At 44.2% G+C, this 12,320-nt stretch overlaps 1 protein-coding gene across 3 annotated transcripts in view; it reads left to right on the forward strand.

Annotated features, from left to right (window-relative positions):
• Nucleotides 1-8,241, forward strand: part of LOC309693691 (polyamine-transporting ATPase 13A3-like) — a 31,681-nt gene extending 23,440 nt beyond the window's left edge. For 2 of the 3 annotated variants that reach the window (XM_082513149.1, XM_082513150.1), the window contains exons 22-33: nt 2,317-2,445; nt 2,541-2,620; nt 2,697-2,739; nt 3,185-3,294; nt 3,398-3,494; nt 3,829-3,901; nt 4,006-4,183; nt 4,511-4,692; nt 4,863-4,951; nt 5,127-5,207; nt 5,465-5,560; nt 6,176-8,241. In XM_082513149.1, coding sequence (XP_082369275.1) covers nt 2,317-2,445; nt 2,541-2,620; nt 2,697-2,739; nt 3,185-3,294; nt 3,398-3,494; nt 3,829-3,901; nt 4,006-4,183; nt 4,511-4,692; nt 4,863-4,951; nt 5,127-5,207; nt 5,465-5,560; nt 6,176-6,415 — 1,398 coding nt within the window. In that variant the 3' untranslated portion in view covers nt 6,416-8,241. The remainder of the gene's footprint in view (nt 1-2,316; nt 2,446-2,540; nt 2,621-2,696; nt 2,740-3,184; nt 3,295-3,397; nt 3,495-3,828; nt 3,902-4,005; nt 4,184-4,510; nt 4,693-4,862; nt 4,952-5,126; nt 5,208-5,464; nt 5,561-6,175) is intronic. The other variant, XM_082513151.1, reaches the window with a different exon arrangement.
• The last annotated feature ends 4,079 nt before the right edge of the window (nt 8,242-12,320 follow it).

The following is a 12,320-nucleotide window of genomic DNA, read 5'->3' on the forward strand; positions in this document are numbered from 1 at the left end:
TCTTATGTGGTCTAGACCAGTAAAACTGCCCTTTCTGTCTGTGTAAAGACAGCTGCTTGCAAAAGTATTCGGCCCCTTGAACTTTTCCACACTTTGTCACATTACAGCCACAAACATGAATCAGTTTTATTGGAATTCCACGTGAAAGACCAACACAAAGTGGTGTACATGTGAGAAGTGGAGCGAAAATCATACATGATACCAAACATTTTTTACAAATAAATAACTGCAAAGTGGGGTGTGCGTAATTATTCAGCCCCCTGAGTCAATGCTTTGTAGAACCACCTTTTGCTGCAATTACAGCTGCCAGTCTTCTTTTAGGGTATGTCTCTACCAGCTTTGCACATCTAGAGACTGAAGTCCTTGCCCATTCTTCAGCGTTTGTGAACAGTAGTTTTCAGATCTTGCCACAGATTCTCAATTGGATTTAGACACCAGACAGGTCAGGGATAAAGTTATTGAGAAATTTAAAGCAGGCTTAGGCTACAAAGAGATTTCCCAAGCCTTGAACGTCCCACGGAGCACTGTTCAAGCGATCATTCAGAAATGGAAGGAGTATGGCACAACTGTAAACCTACCAAGACAAGGCCGTCCACCTAAACTCACAGGCTGAACAAGGAGAGCGCTGATCAGAAATGCAGCCAAGAGGCCCATGGTGACTCTGGACGAGCTGCAGAGATCTACAGCTCAGGTGGGGGAATCTGTCCATAGGACAACTATTAGCCGTGCACTGCACAAAGTTGGCCTTTATGGAAGATTGGCAAGAAGAAAGCCATTGTTAACAGAAACCCATAAGAAGTCCTGTTTGCAGTTTGCCACAAGCCATGTGGGGGACACAGCAAACATGTGGAAGAAGGTGCTCTGGTCAGATGAGACCAAAATGGAACTTTTTGGCCAAAATGCAAAACGCTATGTGTGGTGGAAAACTAACACTGCACATCACTCTGAACACACCATCCCCACTGTCAAATATGGTGGTGGCAGCATCATGCTCTGGGGGTGCTTCTCTTCAGCAGGGACAGGGAAGTTGATGGGAAGATGGATGGAGCCAAATACAGGGCAATCTTGGAAGAAAACCTCTTGGAGTCTGCAAAAGACTTGAGACTGGGGTGGAGGTTCACCTTCCAGCAGGACAACGACCCTAAACATAAAGTCAGGGCAACAATGGTTTGTTTTAAAACAAAACATATCCATGTGTTAGAATGGCCGAGTCAAAGCTGGTAGAGACCGACCCTAAAAGACAGGCAGCTGTAATTGCAGCAAAAGGTGGTTCTACAAAGCATTGACTCAGGGGGCTGAATAATTAGGCACACCCCACTTTTCAGTTATTTATTTGTAAAAAATGTTTGGTATCATGTATGATTTTGGTTCTACTTCTCACGTGTGCACCACTTTGTGTTGGTCTTTCACGTGGAATTCCAATAAAACTGATTCATGTTTGTGGCTATAATGTGACAAAATGTATGTATTTATATATAATGTATTTTAGATATTTTAATATAAGTTAAGTTTTAAGTTTTTAACACATTTATATAGTAGGAAAGTATCTTTTTATCCTTAACTACTTTTCCAAAGCCTTCCAGAGGGCCGGCTGAAGGCTTTGCTGGGCTGATTCTGGCCCCCAGGCCTTATGTTGACACCCCTGTTTTAGGGACACACTGCACACCATTCTGAGACATTAAAAGCTTTCAGCTATTAGCTCTTTGGCATTCATTTTTGGTTAGTGCAAAAATACAATTTTATGCCTGTCAAACTGTGTTTTCGTTGGCATTTTTCATAGATTGAACACAAGAAATGGGAACAAATGTGTTTTTGTGACAGGCTGTTGGTAACAAAGTGCCTCAAGATACGAATATTACAGGAAGGTCTGGCTCCTTGGAAGCAACCATTAAAAGCGCTGACGTGTGTGTCGAGACACTTTCATGGTACTGTAATTCAAGGAAAACAACACATGCCTGGACAGATGATTTACCTTCTCTTGTTAAGGCTGGTTTTTAAATACTGTTCCAAATCCTGTTCAACCACTCTGCTGTTTGCAGTAGGTTTGACACCTACATGTTGAGGCATCTCTTTACTTTTACAGTATTTTTGCCTTTGAGTTCATATAGAATGCAAGAACTGAAGCATTTGTCAGTGCAGAGCTCGTTTTATACATTTATATATTTTTCAGTCGTTCAGTTGCATGAATCACTTTAGGTAAAAAAAAAAAAAAAAAAAAAAAGGGGGAGTAAAAAGGTTTGTTTGGCTTAAATCTGATATTTTATTCTCCACATAAAATAGTACCATGGTATGACTGGCTCATCTTTACTCCTTCAGATTGTGGAGATCGAGCTGGATGAAGGGACCTGGGATGGGGAGGTTTCTCAGGAGCAAAGTTATCACTTCGCTGTAAGCGGCAAGGCCTTCGCTGTCATTATTGAATACTTTCCCCAGCTGGTCAAGAAGGTACACGTACTCTTTGTCTGTTACTTGGTCCACGTTAGCTTTGAACATGTGTAAAGCTGTGTAATTCTCCTTTTCCCCTCATGGTGGCACTGCAGCTTGTGCTGAGAGCCACCGTGTTTGCTCGCATGGCTCCAGACCAGAAGACTCAGCTGGTGGAAGTCCTGCAGAGCATGGAGTGAGTCGCTCCTCTGTTTTGTGGTTTTGCGTTTAATCCGTTTCATGTGTCTTCACGTGTTTTATTTATCTTCCAGTTACACCGTTGGGATGTGTGGTGATGGTGCTAATGACTGTGGAGTAAGTCTGAGTCAGCTTTATAATAAAAATGATATTTTTCATCGTCTCTTATGCTTTTTTGCAAAAACAAACTGAAACACTGTAGCCTCTTAAAGCTGAACAAGAGGCTACAGGTGGTATAAAGCAACCTGCATATCACATACTTGGACTAAGTGTAAAGTAAACCACATGTATGCATGCTTTAAAAGCATTTATGTAGGTTTACATTTTACTTGCAGTCATGGTTCCTTTTGACTTTGTGGTGTTTTTGTTTTTTTTCTCTGTTCCCTCGGTGCCCACAGCTGTAGTTTCCTTAAATATTTTATGTACTGACAAACAGTAATTGATCTATTTGATGTATTGATGAATAAGTTACTCTTATCAAACTGAGTGTTTTACCTCTGGTTTTGCAGCGTTACTCAAACCCAAAGTGAGTTATATTAATTTAGTCCTCTCTCCCTCTCAGGCGCTGAAGAGAGCTCACAGCGGGATTTCTCTGTCAGAGCTGGAGGCGTCAGTTGCGTCACCCTTCACCTCCTCTACCTCAAACATCTCCTGCGTCCCCAACCTAATCAGGTAAAGGAGTAAATGTATCTCACAGCTTTATTCACACTCCGAGAGCATCTTCAGCTGAGAACAGCTTTGATTTGAACTCTAAATCCTGTGTTTCCTTCTAAAGGGAGGGACGGGCCGCCCTCATAACATCGTTCTGCGTGTTTAAGTTCATGGCTCTCTACAGCATCATCCAGTTCATCAGTGTCATCCTGCTCTACTCGGTGAATAGATATTTGTCCTTCCAAATTTTTTCTCTTTGTCACCTGCTGGGAAAACATTGTGTCATTTGAGACACCATGAATAAAATGGGGGGAAGGGTCCCAAATAGGAATGTATACCATATCAAACTTTGATACGGTTCCCACAAGTTGCGTCTTTAAAAAGAAGTTTAGGTGAAACAAAGGAACGTGACAGCAAAGTGACGCGCCGCTGCTGGGAAAAGGATGACAATGACACAGTGTGACACAGGAATGTAGGTTAGCTCTAAAGTCAGCGAGTGTCAGCTGAGATTATAGAGCCATTAATTTGTCGCTGTGTGATCTTTTGATATTTTAGGTTCTCAGCAACTTGGGAGACTTCCAGTTTCTCTTCATTGACCTCATCATCATTCTCACCATTGCCTTTACAAGTGAGCAGCGTGGCGACGAGCACCAATTTAAAAAATAAAAATAAAAAATTTCCAGTCGGTGTTTAAAAAAAACAGCTCTCTAATGACTATATCCTCTCTGTCAGTGAGTCTGAACCCAGCCTGGAAGGAGCTGGTGTGGCGTCGCCCGCCGTCCAGTCTGATCTCAGGCCAGCTCCTCTGCTCAGTCCTGACCCAGATCCTCACCTGCCTGGTCTTCCAGGTCCTGGCTTTTCTCCTGGTACGACAGCAGAGCTGGTACGAGACATGGACGCCTGAGTCAGAGTGAGTGATGTAGATTTATTTATTTTTTTAACATATCTGTGGTCTGTTAGGATTATTAATGTGGTGATGGCACGTGCTTAAAAAGAAAAAATCTGCCCAATATTTCTTTCAGACACACTAAACATAAACCGATTTCTCTAACAGTTGTTATGTGAAGCTCTTTATTTACTGCTCAAGTTGGCGGCGTGCTGTTTAATATCAGTAAAAGAACAGAGACGTTTGAAACGTTTGCTTTTCACTTGCCTTTATCGTGTTTGATTTTTGCATTCTTTGTTTGTAAAAGGAGACATTTGTCCTCATTTTCTGCATTTTTCTCTTTTCCTGCAGCGCTTGTAATGTTTCCAGGTCCATCTTCTCTCTCGGAGTTAACGTAACTGATCCTCAAAACCATAAAAACATCAGGAACTATGAGAACACGTCCCTCTTCTACATCTCCACCTTCCAGTATTTAGCTGTGGCGATCGTTTTTTCCAAGGGAAAACCCTTCAGACAACCAAGCTACAAGAACTGTAAGGCTAAGACTGTTTTGTCAGCGATGCGTGTTTCAAATTTTAAGGAAACACAAATACACTTTTAAGCTTTAAAAAGACAGAAAAGGAGTGTAAAAACAGTCACAACTTAGGAATTTCCCCGTATCCCACATATAAATTGATAAAGATTGTAACTTTTCTTCCACGAGGGCTGTTCATGCTGACCTGCATCGGTCTGTACACTTTTCTCCTCCTCATCATGCTGCATCCCTTCCCTGCTGTTGACAACTTCCTGCAGGTAAACGTTGTTTCTCTCATTTTCTCCGCGTGTTACTGTCACACCACAGGCTTTAAGTTGCCTCGTGTTGGGACCGAAAAAGAGAAACATCTGCGCAAAAGCGTGAATATCTGAGATGTTGCATTGGCTCAGAGGTGCCGCACTCACCGCTCTCCATCCTCTCCTGCCTCCCCAGATCGTGTGTGTTCCCCATGACTGGCGTGTCACTCTGGTGATCATTATGATCGGGAATGCGGCTGCTTCTTTCTTGTTGGAGGTACGGCTCAGAAACCACCACACCCTGCCTGCTTGCTGTGATTGAGCTCCTTTTAAAATTGCAAACTGTGATTTGCATGCTTTAATTTAGTTTATTTTGCATGTGATTTCTTGCTTTCTTTCTTACCGAGTAAGTGTCGGTGGTGCATCACTGCTAAGTAATGAAATCAGTGAATCATTTTTTTCTCCATTTAAGATGTTTTCGACTTTCTGATTTTCATAATCAGCTGATTCTCAAGTTCCTGAAATCTTCCATAGATTTTGATCCTTGACATCATCTTGTGGAGGCTAGTTTTCAGAGGCAATCACAGGGCAAGTCGCCCCGCAGAGTCCTCCTCTGCTCACACGCCGCAGGTTGGGAAGCTTTTCACTACACTTTCTGTTCTTTCACTGTGTAGACAGTAGCATGTTATCCTTAACCTCGATTCTCCTGCTTTTTTTCTTCTCATTTTACAACAATAACACGGATTACATAGCCAAAAAAAAGTTAACATTTACACCATTGAGCAGGTCATGAATGACCAAGTCTAGCTCATTCTATGAACCCATCAGCTTCAAGCTCTTTTTTTCAGTCACCAATGGTTATAATGTCTTATTGGGGCCATTGTAGGCTTAGATACATAAATATGGGGCTGGGAGTGTTGGTAATATTCAAACAGCCAAAAACAACAATTTTAATCCATGATTAAATCCATAAATTCACAAAAAAGTGACAGAAAATGACGCATTGGAGATGGTGGTGGTCAGAGGGCCCGGTGGCGCCAGTGTCCGGCAGCCTCGCCTCTGTCAGTGTGCCCCAGGGCAGCTGTGGCTACAATGTAGCTTGCCATCACCAGTGTGTGAATGTGTGTGTGAATGGGTGAATGACTGAATGTAGTGTAAAGCGCTTTGGGGTCCTATGGACTAGAAAAGCGCTATACAAATGCAGGCCATTTACCATTTACCATATTTTCCACCTTACATGTTCAGGTGGCCAATGACCGCTGGGCTTCGTCCGTCCTCTCCTGGTTGTTCTGTCGGAGACACAAGGCACCAAGGGCGCTGTATATGCAGCTGGCTCTGGAGCTGCAGGAAGGCAGTGAGTGGCCCCCCCAACCCTCCGCTGTCACCTATGCCAGTGACCTAAAATCCAGCATCTCTGACCTCAATGTGACTGCCAACCAAAACTCAACACAGGCTAAACCGGAAGCTTCCCTAAAGCTTGTATGATGGTTTAATTCACCTCCTCAAAATGGGCAAACACCCTGTACTTCTATCGTAGCCGTACTGTCGTATCTCGCTACTGAAACTTGAGCCAGAGGATTATTAAAGGAAAAGCTTGGCATTATTTGTTTTCTCGGTCAATGTTCAATGTCTCATTAAATTTAGCCTAGCACCAAGCCTGGAAACTGGGGGGAATAGCTACCTTAGCAAACATGCTACCTTGGGCCCCATGAGCGGTTACTGTGGGCAGTCACATGGGCCACAGTGTCTGAGAACCAGTATGAAATGTAGGACGCATCGGGGCCCCGAACTGTAGAGCAGAGTGTGGGCTTACTCACTGCAGGCCTGTAATGGGCCACACAGTTGGTTCCTCTCTGCACATAGTACTGGCTGCCCCACTGGGGCCTAACTGTACCTGACAGTGCAGGTTTAAGCCATGCATTTCGTGTGAGTCCCAAGGTAGGCTGCAAAACTGGGCCCCTATGTGCTCTATCAGATACTGAGATATGATATAATTATAGCTCATTGAGTACATATTTTCCACCTCACATGCATCAAACTGGAGTGAAGAGTGGACCAGAATGTCACTCAAACAAAAAACAACAAACTACTTAGGGGGTCACCACAACAGGCAGCTGCTCATATTTAATTTGGCAGATTTTTACACGACTTTCCTGAAGTCCATTCCATATCAACAACATCCAGCCATTGCAATTTTGCCTTTGAACTACCAGAGTTTTATATGGGCTATGTGTTACCAGAGAAGACCCTTATGGAGACCCAAAAGGGAAAACTGCTATGGGCTGCACTTAGGCTTTCTTTAAGGAAGCTCAAAACATGCATGTGTGGTTTTTCCTGCCCACACAGCACAGTTCACTCAAATCTGCCCACTATGGACTCACATGGTGGCATTTTTTTGTTGGGCATCCTGTCTCTGTGCAAAGCTAGGCTCTAATAGGCATTCCCTCTTGTTGCTACACTTGGTGTTAAGCTAATATTAATTGCTGGTTGCTGTGCAGGCATGGTACTGGTATTGTCTTGTAGTGCCAACCGTTAGTAGCTTAAAAGAAAATCAAGTACTGCTCTGGACACTAGACACTGGGAATGGTCAGATTAATCTTTCCATTGTTTTGAGTTTTTTCATTATGCCCCACTCTTTGAAATATCTGAAAGTCTGACACTGAACAAAAGATCAGCTCTATCACATGGATACACTGCCCTCCTGCTGTTTTTACCATTCAGTTACATTGCTGCTGGTAGAACTTCAACGCTGTACAAATTCAAAGAAACTTTCAAAGAAACGTGAGAGATTTAACGCCTGTTCATGGGCGTAAATGGTACTTTCCGATTTCTGAGGCAGAAAACATTCCACTGTTGGATTCTTAGTCTTTTTTTTTCTTTTTTTTTTTTTTTAGTTGCTTTGCCTGAATTTCTTCCTGTGGAAGTGAAAAGCAGAAAAATATCAGTTGAAATTCTTTTTATTGCGCATTTCACCATTTAACATCACAAAGGTACTGAAGAATAATAATGTTTTGATTAATTAATCAAACCCAATCATTAAAACACTTGCTGCTATAAAATGTTTTAACAGCTAATTTTAATGTCTAATTTTGTAAACAAATATATATATTTTAAGCAGTTTTAAAATGTAATTTTAAATTATGTGATGAAATGTTCTTTCTTAATGCAAAACAGAACATTTTTAACAGAAACTGTAACATGTTTGTGCTTTCTTTCTTATCTGGATCATGCAAAAAAAAAAATGTTTTGTGTTTGCTCTGCAGAACTTCCATTTCAATTTGCAATAAATCTGTATCTGAAGCCACTCTTGCGTGCTTCGTGGGGGGCTGACCTTGGTCACACTTTTTCAGCCTAGACTTACTGATCAATTATGGGCTTTCCCAGCCTCCTCGCTGCCTGGCATATGGGTGCTTAAAGGCGCCAGAGTGGAGGAGAAAGAGGGGTATCATTTCATGTGGAGATCAGGGCCTATAGGCAGTGAATGGGTGGATTTAGAGGAGACTGTGAATGAGAGAAGGGGGTCCTCGCTTGTACCAAAAAAAAAGAGAAAAGAATCTCCCACAGATCAGGGGAAGAGCCTTTTTGGGAATATTCATGATGAGGATGAGGAGGCATCATGAATTCATGTGTGTCTGTGAATCCCGCGGATCATCTTTTCGGTAAACACGATGTCCACAGAGCCAGGATGTCGTGCTTTCTGTCTGTGTTTGCGATGTAGTTTCGTGGATAGTGTTGCCTCTCCACAAAGCAATATGGGTTTTTGTGTACTCTCTGCTGTATTCCTTTTGTATCAGTAGAGGAACAGATGGAGAGTGGTAGAAGGACATAAAGAAGCTAAAACACACAGTCTTTCTTCCTCACAGCTAGCTACTCGCTGAAAAAGGTTTTCTCAAGCTTGCACTCAGACGTGCGCTATTTCAAGCATTTTAGACTTTTTCTCCCCCCCCCCCGCCCACATGTTTTGTTTTGTTTTTTTTTTCTTTTTCTTTTGGTGTTGTGTATTTCCAAGACGTGGGCCCGTGGTGCACAGTCTGTCTGCTGATTGTAACAGTGTCTGCTCAGGATATTTTGCATAGTAACGGCCCCCAAAGGCACACTTTTCTCCACCATACGTTGTTCTTTTAGGTGTTACGCATGTTTTTGCACATCACTGTCCTGCAGCTTCTTCAACGTTGTTGGACCCCCCTTAAGACCCTTGATTAATACTCGGGACACAAGGCCAACCTGATGCTCGCTTACTTACGCCTGGCCTCATTTTACAGATGACACAAAGGCTCCCATGTTCGGTAAAAGGTCCGTGACCCACCAGACGGTCACAAAGCCCTTCTCCTCCCTCATGTCACCTAAGCATGGGTTCCCTCACTGGGCCTTGGTGGTGTTCCTGTCCCCCCTTCCTTTATCAGTCCTTCCAGGCCTGAATGGGCTCTGTGGTTGGTCAATAAATTCAGTGATTCAGGGGGTGGACAGTTGCAGCCGTGTTAACGTTTGTTCACAGGCTTGTCGGAGGGAAGGGCCCCGCCCCACGGCCCTTTGTCTCCTGTGGTCTCTCATCAGGTTAGAAGTCAATGGAGGGCCTTGTGCGGAGGTGGCAGGGGCATGGATGGAGCCGCCTCTCACATGGCCTTCACACAGGGGGAGGACCGGTTCGGATCACTGCGACACTTGTTAGAGTGAGGCCGCACAACATTTGCCGGGGTTGCTCTCCCTGAGGGCGCTTTAAACAAACTAATGGTTAGAGGCTGCAGAGTTGCACTGGGGTAAGATGATCTGCACTCGGAGGCCTGCGGTGGCCAAACTGAAAAGGAGCGCACAAGTGTATCTTACAATCTCCATTTACAGATCTGACTGAGAGCAAAAAGAGGTCAGGCCTTCATTTACGGTGACACTATTTAAATTTGGACTAGAATGGAACCAATGCATTTCAGTGGCCCCTGAAGGTGCCACAGTGTTGCTGAGTTATGGCCGTTTTCTCAGGCTCAGCTGGGCCGAAGCATGGGAACAGACACAAACGGGAGAAAAGGGAGACAGAGAGCCATAGATGGAGCAAGACACAAACAGTGGAGGGCTTTAGGAGACAGAAAACAGTGGACAGAAAAAGACGCACTGTGACTGAAGAGGGACTTAGAGGCATGACTGAGGCCTAACTGTCATGAGAAGATGAGAGTTGCCATGGCCACCCAGGAGCCACCCAGCAAGCATGTGAGCAGGGGAGACTCGGGGGCCAGGGGCCTGGGCCTGGGCTGGTGGATCACATGCACTAACCAGGGATTATGTGCATAAGTGATGAGTGCTAAGCCGGCAGGTGAAGAAGGGAGGCCCGGGGACAAGGAGCGGGCCATCCCTCAGGACGGCTCCCTCTGTAAAGAGCAGGGACTTTTTTTTGCCAAGTGAGGCTGATCTGCTGTGTGAAGGGGACTCAGCCAGAGGTCCTCGAGTGCTGAAAGGGCATCCCCCAGGCTGCTTTCACAGCATAAGTGGCCAAAACGCTGGTCTTGTGAGTCATCTTGAGTGGCAAGAATGGGGCATCTTCACATTCATAAATCCCAACACAAACACACTCATGGATATAGACTAAGCTTGGGTGAGGATAAGCGCCACATGGTGGGACATCATCAGGGCTCTTCTTGAGGGACGCTTTTTGATTGTTGCAAATATTAAAAGAACAGATCACTCAACACACAAACAGAACAAAAAAAGATCCAGTTTAACCCCTAGCTAAGTTTATTTTACGGTATATTTCTAGACAAGACGCTCTTTTTCTAGGCAGGATCAGAAGGTTCACAAGTTGCTTTACTGCAGCGAATCAGCGCTCATCATATCAATGGCCTTACAGGAATGTGTTTGAACCATGATGGCACAAAGAAATCACATTCCCAAAGATTCCACGGAGAGAAAACAGTTCACCAATCTACCCCCAGTACCTTTTCAAGACGGTGGTATCCCTGAACATATTAACATGTAAATACACTTAGATACTTTGACAATGCACTGAAATGCATATAATCTACATGCTAACTAGCGCTTTAAAGAGTTTCCACTGCTGAATGTGGTTTAGGCAACACTTTCATGTCTGGGTTTTAAAAATTAAATGTGAGGCCTCTCTTAGAATTTCTCAAAGCGGTTTTCAATTTGATGAGGGATAAGGCGATGACTGGGTTTCCCTTTCAAAGGGGGAGACCCAGATTTCAATAAGACTTCAGTCTCCTTGCCTTTGGCTTCAAGTTGAAGATCTAAATGATGCCTTTTTCTTTTATGAGAAGAAGAAGAAACCCTATGTTAGGTAACAGATGGCAGGTTGTTGTGCTGAAATACCAGTTGCTATGCTCCCCCTTTTCCTCCGCAGCTTCACTTGCCATAGCTAAGCATCCCATCAGAAGCTGGTGTACTGACTTGGAATAAGCTGACTTGAAACTGCTCAGGTTGTTGTTGACAAACATGAGCCTAGATGAGTCTGCTAATCTCCTGGTCCTTTATCTGCTCTTTATTGCCGTATAAACAGGGCTGAATACACCAAAAAAACTAAACCTCTGTTTGCAGCCTTCTCTTATCTCACGCAGGGTTTAATCTGATGCCCTCTCCCTCTTTTTACATCTCTGCCTCTGCTAAATCTGCTAAATTCAGCCATATTTTTGATTCAGCACATCACCATGACAACCGGTTATTTCCCATCCCGGAGAAGCCGCCCCCCACCTCACTCCCATGCTCCTCTTCTCCATTGATACTGCTACCTCCCCCCTACCCCTTCTTTTTTTTGTCCAAATAAAACAAAGCAAAGAGTGAATGCTCTCTGAGGTAGGTAAATGTATTCAGTGACATCAGCCAGGACTAGTCTATTCTGCTGGATTCCTGTACCACTTGTTTCCAGCCTTGTCTGGGGGCTGGACACTCTGTTGGCCCCATTGTCCCACGTGTATTCCTCACAGGCCTGCAATTAATGGAAGCCTTGTCTAAGGCCTCTGGAGCAGAAACTGCTGTTGGGGAGGGGGACAATAGGCGGGCCGAGCTGGGGCTGGGAGTCGCAAAGGGTGGGAGGGCCTCCCCCTCCTTCTTCTTTAAGGGGGAATTCAAAGGCCGAAGACGGGACGGAGAGTAAGCTGAGCACTGGATGAGATGTTTAAGCGATCCCTTCTGTCTGTGCCCTCCCCTCCTGGCTTGAGATGTTTTCATGCCAGCAGTTGAAAGGGAATCTTTGCAGTATTTGATGATGAGGATGGTCATTTCACTGCCCACACAGAGGTGGCGGCTGGGTGGAGGAGGAATCACGGCCGCAGCCTTCAGGTGAAGATGGGAGAGGAGTGTGACTGCTGCCCGCTTTCTAACCTCTACCTACAAAGACATTTCATCCATACGTGACTTTTAATCACTTTTACTGTTGTTATTTTAATGCTTT

Source organism: Aulonocara stuartgranti (assembly GCF_965226115.1).
Source record: "Aulonocara stuartgranti genome assembly, chromosome: 18".
NCBI classification, from domain to species: domain Eukaryota; kingdom Metazoa; phylum Chordata; class Actinopteri; order Cichliformes; family Cichlidae; genus Aulonocara; species Aulonocara stuartgranti.